This window comes from Indicator indicator, chromosome 1 (assembly GCF_027791375.1).
Source record: "Indicator indicator isolate 239-I01 chromosome 1, UM_Iind_1.1, whole genome shotgun sequence".
NCBI lineage: Eukaryota > Metazoa > Chordata > Aves > Piciformes > Indicatoridae > Indicator > Indicator indicator.
The window spans coordinates 81,136,423-81,150,886 of record NC_072010.1 but is presented as its reverse complement, the minus strand read 5'-3'; the positions used below and the strand labels follow the sequence as shown (position 1 = coordinate 81,150,886).

Sequence of the window (14,464 nt, the reverse complement as noted above, 5' to 3'; positions counted from 1 at the left end):
AATCCTCCACGCAGACAAGCCAATGCTTTTTAGTCATGTGAGAAGCAGCAGGCCTGCTTGTCAGAACAAGCTAGTAAGAGTAACATTTGCTGGTTCACGTCTGAAGAAGGCATTTTGTACAGCTGCTTACGTTTTGAGCACAGCTGTTCCCCATCTCTGTCCATATCCTTGTATTCAGTTACCATAAAGCAACTTATTACTGAACAGCTGACCTGAAATTCATCAGAGCTGATTCCTCTTTCTAGACAATAACAGAGAGGTGAGGACACAACACTTAAACTGGATGACACATCAAGCCTTGGAATTTCAAAAGAAGCCTGCACTTGCTAACTCCAGGGAGCATCCACAATGGTGAACATGAAAATAAACTTATAAATTAAGTACTCATCATTCTAACCATTTGAATTATTGAGCCCAAGCCTATCTAAAGCATCAGCCAACTTTCTGCTAAGAACGGAGCAAGGATATAAGAGTGCATGCTTCCACAGATACAACAGATCTAAAAGATAATGATTCTCATAGATGGTATTGAGCTTAACAATGACAAAAAATATCTCTATACTGCTTTCAACTTAACTCTTACAGGCCTTTCAAAAGGTAGGCAAGTGTTTCTGAAACCATATTACAGACTAATCTGCATCTAGAGAAATCAGTGTATTAGCTCAAGCACCAGAAACAACACTACATGGCAGCCAAGAATTAAAGCAGGCAATATTAAATCTGTGCCCTCGCAGTTAGGTTGCAGCTGCTGATTTAAAGTACTTAAGTTATCCCTGTATTATGTTACAGAAACATCTCAAAAGTTAGAAGATACACATCTAACAACATCCCTCAAGAAAGACAGGAACTTAGTTCTCATATCCTGACTCCCAGCTCTGTGTCTGGGCCAGCTGATTATACATAGCTATTTAAATGCCCTGGCAGAAAGCTCATCTGCATTGAAGTCACTTATAAAATGCAGAGAATTTGCTCCAATGTTTTGTCCCTCTGTTCAGCATCATGTATCTAAAAAACAGAACACTGGCAATTCATAGATCAAGGTCTGAAACAAAATGTATTTGAGTTCACCAAAATAAAAAGCTTTTGACACAGTTCCCCACAACATTCTTCTCTCTGTACTGGAGATACACAGATTTGATGGGTGGACTGTTCAGTATATAAGGAATTGGTTGGATGGTCACATTCAGAGCATAGTGGTCAATGACTTTATGTCCAGACAGTACTCAGTGACAAATGTCCCTCGTGTCTACACTGGGAGTAGTCCTGCTTAATATCTTCATCAGTGATGTAGGCAGTGGGACGCAGTGCACCATCAGCAAGTTTGTAGATGACAGCAAGCTAAATTGTCCAACTGTCATCCAGAGGGATATGGATAAGCTTGAGAAGTGAACCTGTGTGAATCTCATGAGGCTCAACAAGCCCAAGCACAAGGTCCTACAACTGGGTCAGAGCAATCCTTGGTACCAATACAGGCTGGAAGATGAAGGCATTGAGAGTAGCCCTGAAGAGAGGGACTTGGGAGGTAGTGGTAGATGAAATGCTGGACACGAGCCAGCAGTGTGTACTAACAGCCCAGAAGACCAATTGCATGATGGGCTAGATCAAAAGAACAGTGGACAGCAGGTCAAAGGAGGTGATTCTCCCTCTCTGCTCTGGAAAGACCTCACCTGGAGTAGTGTGTGCAGCTCTGGAGTTCTTAGCACAAGGAAGATGTGAACATGTTGGAGTGAGTCCAGAGGAGGACCACAAAAATGATCAGAGGGCTGGAGAGTATCTCCAATGAAGAAAGACTGAGAGTGTTGGGGTTGTTCAGACTGGAGAAGGCTGGGGCAGGGGGGTGGTGGGGTGCTTATTGCAACCTTATAAGAAAGATGGGGACAATCTCTTTAGCAAGGCCTGATGCAATAGGACAAGGGGTAAAGATTTTAAACTAGAGAAGGGTAGATTTAGACTAGATTTTCTACAGTGAGGCCACCCAATTGAAATACTGTAACAGGTTGCTAAGAGAGGTGGTGGATGCCCCATCCCTGGAAACCATCAAGGTCAGGTTGGACTGTGTTCTGAGCAACCTGATCTAGTTAAAGATATCCTTGTGCAGTGCAGGGGAGTTGGATTACATGACCTTTAAAGGTCTGTTCAATCCCAAAACATTCTATGAAAATTGCTTGATTCAGTATACGAAACAATCTAAGCCTAGAGACAAAAATTACATTTCAACAGTGGTATTTTCAGCTGCTGCAAGACAATGATGACAGGCACTGCCACTGAGCTCCCTTTTGCACTCGTATTTAGCTATGATGGTGCAGAGAAAGCAAACTAGTCCCCTGACACACAGAGTCAAATGGCAGCTACAGAATCCTCATCCACTCCGTAATGATGGTGAGAAGAGCTAGTATTGATTAAATTCATGGAAGCATTTAAAATGCAACACATAGCCTGTGATCCTGGAGGGTTCTTTCTCTCCAGTCTTAAGGTACGCCAAAATTAAGACAGAAATCCTACTGCAGAACTGAAAGAATCCTCCAGATCCTCCTGATGAAAACTTGCAGTGACATTAATTGCAAAAGCAAGAGTTATTTCAGAAGTGTTCTTGAGTCATTTCTCTTAAACGGAAAATACAACCAAACAAAAAGAAAAGCCCTTAATGAATGTCACCTTTTGCAGTTCTTGCTTTGCAATTAAAGTCTTAGTGGAATTCCACAGAACGCCAAATACTTATTTACTGCTGTTATGGTTTCAAGGAATGGACTAATCTGGCCTAATTTAGCAGACTAGGTTTCTATTCTAAGAATTTTCTGTGCTCCTTTCTGTGCTCCTGGATATATAAAGCTTTCTGAAACAGGGTACTTTATTCCAAAACAAGTATCTTGGATAGATTCCCCCCCTTCAGTGAAGGTGTCTGTCTCTCCTCTCCAGCTGCCTGGATATCTATTTTAGTTGAAATATAAACAAAACACCACTGTTGTGCCCTACTCATAGTTTGCTTTATCTGGCATGCAGTACATATCTGTGTTCCTTAACATTTCAGTAAAGTATCTTGCTAAATAAAATGACATTTTACACGTGTTGGGATCCTTGCAGACTGATGTGTATGACTGAAAATAAATATAATCTAAAATAATCAAGTAGTTAATGTTATAGAGATTACCTATAAATATGTTATCCAGTAAATTATTTGTTAGATAGATTTCTTTCAGTGTTTTAAAGGAAGGTTTGGTTGGTTAAACTGATTCTTGAAACCAATACAAATTTAACATTAACCAATGACAATGAAATACATGCACCTCTGAACAACCAATTAATTGATACACTACATCAACACACTTAACTAATATGCTAATTCTGCATTGTTGCTCACCTTCAAATATGCAAAAATTTGCTACATTGTCCAATGACCTCAGAGTACTTACTGTTCAGTACGTGTGAAAAGCTTTAAGTCACAAAAATCTCCATGAGCAGTAAAAGGAAACCAAGGAAAGTAGCTCCTGATACAATTTTGAACCGACTGCACTTCAAATGCATCTTATTTCTTTAGCATTCTGCTCATTTGCTCCTTGCCTGAATGTAACCATACATTTAGAAAATGGAGCTTGTTCCTTCCTCTTTTTCCAACAACTTCAGTAACGTTCTGTTTTGAATGGAACACAACTAGACTGCAGCCATAAGTGACGCTCATAAAGGTGACCTCTCTCTGTCAAGGGAAGCCATAAACATGACTTCTGGGTTTGTGCTTGAAAATATCTCAAGAGAACATAATATGGTGCAAAAGCCATTGAACAACACCCAGAAAGAATGAGTCCTTTATGTATTTTGTCTTCAAACTATACTGTATTCATACTTCTACAACCTTGGCTTTCAAAGGACAACTTGAACAATACTTAAATGTTGCCAGTAAAGCAGAGCCAAAAGAAATAGATGGATGAGAATGACCTACAGGGGATATTTATAATGAGTATCTCCGATAATCTCCAGATCAGACACCTCTTAGGACACAACAGTATCCCTCGATTCTTAAAAACAAACCAGAATCTTCCACTGAGTTCTTGTTCAGTACCCCCTGGAGTCAGCAGAGGTGGCTTTAATACAGTTTTCTAATTAAGGAAGCTTATTTTCAGTAATGAATGCTTAAAAAGCACACACATAATTAAAATATTACAATCCAATAAAGAGACAATGTGAACATTTCTGTATTATGTACTCCCTTTATCTTCTTTCATTTTCCTGTAGTAAAACTATTACACAAAAGGGACTTTCTTAGAAGGCCAGTCTATTTCTATCCCTGCAAGAATAAAAAGTACACAATGAATTTGGAGCTCACAGCAAAAGAGTTGAATTACAAAAAACAAGTTATCTGAAAAAAAATTGCTCAGGCTTACTTTGTGGGAAATTTAGAAATAAAGCAACTTTACTGCTCAGGGAGATGCTTTTTTCCCAATGGAAAAAAAATAGGTAATGAACAAATGGACATTTTTCAGATACCCCTCTTGGTGGACATTCTGATTTTTAATTTTTTTTTTTTAAATTTAAGATTGACCATAGCAGAAATTCTCTTTTCTCTTTTCTTTTCTTTCAACAGCAAAACTATTTTCATAAGTAAATATCCTGACAATGTTTTCTTGGAAAATGATTAAATACTGCATTACACTAAAAACTCTGCTTAAAATTCAAGGGTGATTTAGTATCCAACATTTGTATATATTTTCCTCGTAAGTTCTGAATCTTGCTAAGCTTGTTAAAGCATGATGCTCATCTGGTTATGAAATCTGCCTTTTTTTTTTTTTTCCCCTCCTTTGGGGGAATTCGATTTGCCATGTTATGATCTTTATATCTGCATTTTGAAAGTAGATTATTGTTTCCCACATTTTTTTCAATTATAAAGACAGTTTCTTGACTTTACAAAAAGCTTCAAGAGAAAGCTGAATAAGAATAGCCATGGTTACACATCATGAATATAAAATATACCTCGTTATACCTAATCAGCAAGACATAATACAATAACGGAAAAAAAATCAGGTTTGGAATATCGATTTTTCATTGATGTGCTGCAGTGACCATGAGATGCTACAGTGTATGAAGGATAAGAGGAGGAGGAACCCAAGCTTAAGAGCAGAGTTCAGCCTGTCCATGGTACTGGTGGCAGGATCCTGTGGGATGCAGCTCTGAAAGGCCAGAGCCCACTAGAGCTGCATCACCTTCATGGAGAGCCTGATCCAAGTGCCAGAACTATCTACTCCAAGGAAGCAGGCAGGCATAGCAATATGGCTCCACAGGGAACAAGTGCAAAACAGAAGCCAAACGGAGACAGAAATGGAGAGAGGTTACCCAGGAAAAACAGAGAAGCCCTACCTGGCCAGCCAGAGACTGAGTTTGCAAAGCTCAGCTGGCCCTGAAATTGTTACAGGAGGTGAAGGGTATCAAGAAGGGTCTCTGCAGCAAGGAAAGTCAAGGGAAATAGGAACTTGCTCCTAAATGGAGTCAGCAATCTAATGAAGGACACTGAAAAGGCATTAGATGCTTTCTTGGCTTTGGTCTTTAGTGGCAAGGTCTGACACTCTGGTCTCTGAGTTCAGTGGGAGAATTTAGGGAACTGAAGTAAAAAAGGCTGAATTAGGGATTGCTTAGGCTAGGGGAACATTCACAATTCCACAGGCCTAAACAGGATTGCTTCTAAGGCTTCCAAGGAAGTTGGCTTATGTCTTGTAAAAACTGCTTTCTATCATCTTTGAAAAGCTACTGATTAAGAACTGAAACATCTGCCCAGTGTCATTGTGAAATCTCCATCTTTGTTATTAAATAGTTGATTCGATAGGCAGTGAGCAGCCACATCTAACATTGACATTAGCTTGCTATGGGCAAGAGGTTAGACTGGATGACCTCCAGAAATCCCACCCCAGTTCTTCTATGATTTTGTGACTATGCTCGTTTCCTAACCTATGCATCTAAAACATACTCATATTCATACGGCTTCCAGCTACCAGCTGGAAAACCATATTTCAAAATTACTTCCATGCTCACTGAAAATTGAAAGTAAGCCTTTTCAAAGGTACAGATGTAGCTAACTCATATGAAAGCCTTATATTATACAGAGGGGAATCATTATTTCATTGGTGTAAAAACTTACTTCTGGTGTCAGGACTACAGAGTGACAGCATCTAATAATTCCAAGTGTCCCCACTGACATGGAAAGAAAGCTCTTCATTTCAAATGCTGTAATATACAACATTTCACTCTGAGTCTCATCAAAGAATGAATCTCTGTAAAATCCCAAGAGCAGATAGATTTTTGAGAGCAGAAGTAGAATTGCAGTGTTAAAAAAGTGTCATTAAAGCCTTCCCCTTGGATGCAACAACACTTAATTTTAAATGCTGCCTATGCAGCCAACATAATTTGGAAGAGTGAAATTCGTATTCAGTTCCTCATTTGAAGGCAGACAGAAAATGAGCCACACAATGAAGTCAGTTTGTTTCAGGCCTAATCAGTCTCCTTTCCTTGTTATTACTACGTATTGCTGGCAGCAGCGAAATGAGATAGAGATGGTAGTTCTGATTACTTATCTATCAAAGAATTAGAGAAAGAATGAAGACTGCAATATGATTGCTTTAAGAAGAAACAAAGACATCAAAAAAGAGTTTAAGACCATTTTTGAGGCTTACGCTGATCGTCAATAACAGAGCATTGGACAGAAATTTGTTATGAACAGTACAGCTCCTACAGTTCATGGAGTGTCTCTGTCACAAGAAACAAGAGGGTCAAAGTCTCCTCTTAATTTACTGTGCTTCTGCTCATTGACTTACAGGTTAACATCTTTTTAAAATCTAAAAATGTATTGTATTTTGTCCAAACACAAGTAGCACAGATAAAGGCATCAGTGTTGCTGGCATCTTTATACCGTTTCCATAAGTCCTTTGGAAGTTTGCTTCATAGCTGAATCCCCAGGAAATGAGCACCCATTTGCTCAAATTGTGATCTTTAAGAGGAGTACAACTGTCATGGCACCTCCTGCCCAAGTTTCTGGAAGCAAACGTAACTTTTCAAAATTACATGGATAACACTGACCACAGCGACAGTTATCAGTTCTGAGAGACATCTACACAGTTAAAACCAGAGTAACACCCAGGAATCAACTAGATCCACAAACTCAGAGTCTACATCAATGAGAAAGAAAAAACAGGAACAAAACTGGTGTCCAGAAACCAGGCTACTGGAATTTAAAATAATAATTTTTATATTTAATTTTTCATTACTATCATTTTTCTGTGCAATGCACTAACATTTCCTGTTATTCAAAATGCAAAACTTATTATTTGAACCGCATCACATCTTTTACATCCTGAGCATATCAGTCCTTGGTCTTTCTTTCCTTCTACACCCCTTTACAAATACTGACATTTCTCCTTTCCTGTACTCTCCACAGTCACTTGTTTTCTGCCTCCTGTCTACACAGTCCTACCTGTTCTGTTCACATGAACCAATCTACCTGCAATCTACCCAAATGCTCTTTGAATTTTCCTACATATTCCCATTTACATGCACCCATCTGCTCTCAAAAATCACCCTATCACATTTTCTTTCCTCTTCACATAAGACAGACCTGACTCAGCTTCAAGTTAAAAAGAAAAAAAAAGGCAATAGAGCAAGAGTTATAGGAAATGCTCCTCTTTTCAACAACTCACACCAAAAGTAACTACCAGGAGAATACTACTCCTCTCTTGATATCCAAGTATTTTGGAGCTGTTCCAATAGCATACTTTTTCAGCTACCTATCTAAGAGGACACTTCATTCCAGTACTAAAATACTTCTTCCTTACGACTAACATTATTTTCTCCTTCCTCAGCCATGATAAGGCAAGACTCACTGTATTATCAAATGATTGCACAGGCAATAAGCCACTGGGTTCACAGTTTAAGTGACAGGACATCAACTACCTGACAAGGTCGATGACTCTCTCCCTTGGAGCAGTGCTGACTGGCTCATCATTAATCATTATGATCTGATCCCCTGGTATAAGCTTTCCTTCAGAGGGGCCGCCTGGAGATAAATGAAAAAAAAAAAAGAAAAAAAAAAAGGCAAGAAACAGGTTAGCAGATCATGGTAAATGCACAGACACACTCTGCTGTTCACACACAATGAATGTTTTTTTCATCAAATGGCATGTTTAACACTAACACTGTTTTTGACATTACCAGTACTCCCTTACCAGGAAAATCTTCAAAATTAGTGGCTTGGTAGCTTCTACTCAAGTGCTTCAAGTTAAGTTCCAAACACACATCTAGCCACCTAAAATTCATGGCTTGATTTTCTGCGGAGCCAAAGAGCCTGTAAAAAGTAGCTGAATTCAACCTCTAAGGTGTGATCAGCCAATCTTACTTGTCCCTAATCAATGTTTGACTGATATTCTCCTAAGACTACCCTGAGAATGACTCCTTTTCCTGTAAAGAAACCACCCTGTATAACTACTGTAAAGATCAGGAAGTCTTTTCCCCCAGTGTCTACACCACATGTACAATGTAACACTGGAGAGTATCTAATTCCTCTTTCCTGTGAAGTATCACTTACATATTTGTAAGTAATTTTCAGGTCTCTCCTCTGACTTTTCTGTTCTGGGCAAAACAAACCTGTTTCCTTCAGTCTGAAAAGACTGTTTCTATACCTCCCAGTCTCTTTTCTTCTGGATTCCTACCACTAGGTGAACACAAGTTTTTACGTGCATCCAAAAGCACTGCTGCTTTCAGTTGGAAATGGTTATTTAGCATTACTCTGAGCAGATAATCAGACATATATGTGTCTGCGTGCTTTGGATTCTGACACTGCTGAAATATGTATTGAGTTTATGCTTTGTAAAACGAACATAACACTTTACTTCCCAGCACAGTTACATGCATAGAAGAGGGTGTGACATCACAACTGCTAGTGAAAAGATACATTCTCTGTAGTCTTCTGTCTTTAAACTTTGCAATGATGACACGTAAAAATGTAATAGTATTACCAATTTGAAGATAAGTCTTAAAATAGAAGGTGTCAGTATCAAACCCAACTCATTTAACAACTGAGCTAAGGCTGTTCCTTTCCTCTCTTTGGTTTGAAAACCTTACTTCACTTACATATCCACCATAAGGGGATGCAAATACATACAGCAGAATGTCATCCTGAGATCATCCTTCCTCCTTTTCACTTGGAATAGAACAAACACCTTTTCCAAACTGAACTTTAACATAATACTACATTACTGCTAACTTGGAAGAAAAGAACTATTTGGATCTAGTTCAAATATTAGTTACATTGCTCACTTAGTCTGAAAGCAATACAAATATAATCAATCTACACACGTGGGTAAATGACATCAGAACTTCACAGAGTCGATTTTGCCTCTCCTCTGCTCTCTGTGGGTGTTCCAGAGAACATATTGAACAAGAGCAGTTAAATCCTGCCCTTGGCTCCCAGGCAATTTTATGTAACTGAACTTTTAAGCATAGAGAGCAGGAGCCTGATAGTCAGGAGACTGGTTAGTCCCTCACAACTTCAAAAATAACACAACCTCACTAATTTTCACTCCAGTTGTTTAGAGATCTATTTTGGCCTGGCTTTCTGCCACATAGTTATACAGAAGTATCCATTTAAAAAAGCACCAATAAAAACATCCTCTTGTTTTTAACCCAAATATTATAATTAGAACCAAGTATTACAGTTAAACATCTTGTTGTCCTTGAAAAGGTGATGATAAAATGGATGAAAAATATGTAAATTTTAATCTTGCAACTCAACATACTTCTTGAAAAGTGATTCAGTGGCAATGAAGGTGACATCAAACCGATATAAATGTAACAGGGAGAAGACCTTCTTTCCATGAATGAAGTGGGTCAAAGTTTTTCAGGCAAACAATAGTAATGGCTCAGAGCAATACCCTAAAGGAGGCTTTTTGTTAGCACAGTTACATAACATTCAAAAATGAGTGCAAGGAGGGAAACCACTGGGTAATACAAGGCTTAAAGTCTTACCAACATTTGTGATTACTTTGTTTGCCTGAGTATTTTAACAGTACTCAAACTTTTAACTCCATGTCGCTTCAGTAGATTAAATCCAAGTTCACTTCTGGGTCAGTTGGAGAAAACATACCTGGTGTTACTGAGCGTACAACAACTGGCTTTTCACTACCAGCCACAAACCCAAATCCTAGCACAGGATCCCTCCTCATTTCCACTTTCCGAGGGGCTGGAGGGGTTATTTGGCAGCTCTCTATTCGAGGGTCTTCAAATGTGGCTGATTGTGTCATGTGACTGTGAAAAAACATAAAAGATGGAAAAGGAAAAAAAAACATTAAAACATGATTTTGTGGTATCTACTTGAGCCAAGCAATTTCTGTAACGATATGAGATGAATACCTGAAATGTTTTCACTGTAGAAACTAAAACATCAACTTAATAATTTCCCTATTAGATTTTCTTATAAATAAAGTAACAATGTTGCTGGCAGGTTTCAGATGCTAATCAATAGTATCAACTATAAAGAGGTCTCTTTTTGACAGCATATATTTAATCATACCCCACATATGTAAGAAAAATAACCCAACAATAAAGCCTTTGACATCTGTGCTTGAATTTTTCATCCTTCATTTTAGGGAACAGAAAAATAATAGAGTGATCTACTCATAATGTAAAATGTAACAATTAAGAGTCTGCCAGCCTTTTCGAAGAAGAGAGGACACATTTAGATTTAGGTCTATGTTTACTACTTGAGTAAACTCTCCAAAGTCACTTCAAATGGTTTGGGGGGGGCGTGTGGGGAGGTGTGTGGGGTGTGTGGAGAATGATATATCTAGATCTATAGATAAATACAAAGAAAAAATATAAAGAAAATATATTTATCAGCAATTATTAAAATAATACTTTACTTTCAGCTACAGTATTATGATGAAGCTTATTGTACCTAGAAGAAAAAAAATCTCATGGTTGCAGGGAAAGATCTTGATTTTTCCAGCAGAAAATAAAAAGTATGAATTCTATCCAATATCACTGATCTATGATAGAGATCATGGTTTAAAAGAATAAAGACTTTGAAATTAACATTAAATTAACACTGAAATGTGACTGATGCTGTATGTAGACTGAACAGGAACATTGTGTTTCCCACCTAACGCCTGGAGATCCCTGCTGAAGCACAGCTACCAATTCCCAGTGCTCGTTAGACGGACAAACAGACAACTCACTCTAGTGTCATACTCTTCCAAATTCTGTTAATTGAACTCATGTGATTTTGGAAACCTAGTTACCACTGCAGACAAGAAGCACTGGTCAGCATAGCATGAAGAAAGTCTATAGCTCATGGCATCAAGTTATTGCAGTCTTGGCAGAGCTCAGATAGGATCTGCTCCAAACTGCCTGGCCAAGAGTTAATTCTGTATCTTTAAGAGACTGTAAATCTGCAGATGCTGAACTAAGTCCAGCTCTTGGTGCATAAATGGAGTAGACAAACAGAGCCAAGTCCCAGTCCCATCTGCAAAGAGGGCACAGGCTCCTGTGCTGAAATGATGGCCTGGTGCCCAACCTAAGAATGTCACAAATGACATCAGAGGCAGATATCCTAGGCAGTATTACCAGTTTTAAAGTTGGGTCTCCTTATAAATAACAATATGAATATCGAGTAACTTTCCTCTATCCTTGGTAATCTTACATATAAAATGTCATGAGTTATGGTACATCCCATCTGACCAGAACTGCTGCTCTCACATTCTGCCCCTTTTCCACCTTCAAACACAATTCCATGAACTCCAGACATTTGGGTCATAGAGAGAAATGCATCATTTCTACATCTGTCTTCAGCATTAATAACATGCAGAAACTTCTCTAATCTTTCTCCAACACATACACCTTGAGCACGACATTGATTTTCATTCTCTCTATGGTCTGTTTCTATTACTGATACACAGAAGGGCAGAAAAATCTCAGTAAACTCTCAGTGGGAGCTTATTCCTAGGACTGAATTTTTCTAGGGCTTTTCTTCAAAGACACTCTCTATCCTCAACACTAGAGTCAGTCTGCCTAAGAATAACACACTACCTTTTTATGCATATGATCAGAGGTAGCAGAAGCTATAAAAATAGGAAAGAGAATTATCTGTGCTCTCCTAGTATTGCATAAGGTGAAGTCAGCAAAGAAAACATATTTTCTTTCACTGAATATTCACATCTGATGCTGCATTCTCCTCCTCCTCCTGTACCTCCACTCTCTGTAACATAATTTTAGATAATTTATCATTATTTGTATTCAAATTAACTGTTAGGAAATTCAGAGAGGTTTATGCAGAGAATTCAGAGCCTATGAATTGTGAGTTAGATGAGTCGACAGTGAGCTGGACTGAGAACTAACTGGCTGATTGACAGAGCTCAGAGAGTTGTGATCAGTGGTGCAAAATTCAGTTGGAGGCCTGTAGCTAGTGGTGCTCCTCAGGGGTCAGTACTGGATCCAGTCTTGTTAACGTCTTCATCAATGACCTGGATAAAGGACTGGAGTACATCCTCAGCAAGTCTGATGATGATACAAACCGTGAGGAGAGGCTGACACATCAGAAGGCTGCGCTGCCATTCAGTGAGAAATGGACAGACTGGAGAGTTTGAACTTTTAAATTTTGCTTTGGTACAGAACATGAAATTCTGTATTTGTCACCTCTTTTAGGTAACAAACAGCCTTACCAAGCCTCACAAAATTTAAATGTGCTATTTAATAATTTCTTCCTAATAGTTGTTTCCATTTTTGCATTTGGGATATTACAAGCTGCCACTGTCTCCAAAGAGGAATAGCTGCATTTACAAGTAACTTGAAAGTACCGCTTGAGCCTTTGAGAAGTCTTTTTCTGCCATTGTACATCCTCTGTCTTCAAACACACAGAGATACACTCAAAAGAGCAGCTGTCACTTGGGTGCCTGGCTCCAGCCATTGCATTGGCTTGTACTGAGAATCTGCAGCAGCACAGCATCAGCTATTCAAAGCCTAAGCAAGAGGATCAGTGAGAAACAGTCCATCAGCGTTCTGGTTGGCACAGTAGGTTTCAGTGACTTTTAAGGTTACTCACCCTCAAATACTTCAACTAAAAAGACTCTGCTTCTGCAGATTGCTGCATCAGATATTATTGCATTGTTCAGTACCTTGGAAGTGTATTTGAAGAAAGCAGCAAGATAGATAAAAGTGATCCCTGAAAAGATTAGATGAATACTCAAAGCTTTGTGTGATGCTATGTTGACAAACCCACTTCCTCTTGTGGCTAGTTCATTATTAAGACAGCAGTTGTAGTACCACAGTTCAAGACTAATTTGAATTTTGCATTAATTAGAGGTATTTGATCTTCATCTCAGCTATGTAAAATACTGACTCCTGAAGAATAAATATGCTAAGTGTTCTGAACCCGAGTTTAATCAACCTGGACTCAAAACAGCCACACTGAAGAATGAAACACCTTCTAAGAATAATTCCAACACTGGAAACTTTCCATTTGCTTCAAACAGTAAAAAATTTGTTTAGATAGTATTATGCCTAGATAATACCTAAAGTTCACTTTTCTAAAGGAAAAATGGAAGAAAAGGAAAAAGGCTAGGATTTTAAGTATGAACTGTTCTTTCAACATACACAAATGCAAGCCAGCCTTGGACCACTTTTTCCAAAAGTGATAATATTTCCTGCCATTTTCAGTGACTGAGATGAGTCTCTGCTCTGCAAAAGGCAATCTTCTCTGATGTACTCTCATTGCGAGCAGTGGGAGACAGCTGCCATTATTAAGGAGAGCAACTCTTAGAGAATGTCTTGAACTGAGATTTTATATACCAACTTCTTCCAAAAGATAAATGACTAGCTATGGAAAATCGTAGCAGAAGTGCAATTCCAAGTACTTACACTCTAAAGCTCTCCACTGCAACTACTTTACTCAAAAGAGAGGGTCGCAGGGGAAACGAGAGAGAAGGCATCTAAGCGTGCATGCACTGACATACAGAGCAGAATGGAGGCACTGCAGGGTGGCATTAAATTTGTGTGTGCACTCATGCACAAAGAGGCCCACAGTCAGTGAAGAAGGAAGAAAATCAGGAAAGAAAAAAAACCTTAAGGAACATTGATCAGTTGTGACAAGGCAGGCAGTCAGTACTTGCAAACACAAATCAGCTGCCTAGGACATGATGGGGAGTCCCACGTAACAAGTGCACACCTGAACTCACGCTCAGGAAAGTCGGAGACATGGTTTATGGCTGGCACTTTGAGTCTTCATATCATTAGCTTCATAATCATTAACTTTGTAATTCTTTCTATGAAAACCTTCTTAGCATTCCTCATTAAAATGATATGGTGAAAAACCCATGGAATACCTAAACCAAGTGTGTAATTGAAATTACAGTTTGATTTAGTAATGCATATTTCAATTAAAACCAAAGCATTCAAGCACAATACTTTTTCAGCCATTGGATTTTGACATGTCATTCACCAA

General features: G+C 38.6%; 1 protein-coding gene across 1 annotated transcript in view; it reads right to left on the bottom strand.

Annotated features, from left to right (window-relative positions):
- Window positions 1-14,464, bottom strand: part of FRMPD4 (FERM and PDZ domain containing 4) — a 121,623-nt gene that overhangs the window by 59,349 nt on the left and 47,810 nt on the right. The window contains 2 exon segments of the mRNA XM_054383200.1: window positions 7,927-8,029; window positions 10,115-10,275. Coding sequence (XP_054239175.1) covers window positions 7,927-8,029; window positions 10,115-10,275 — 264 coding nt within the window.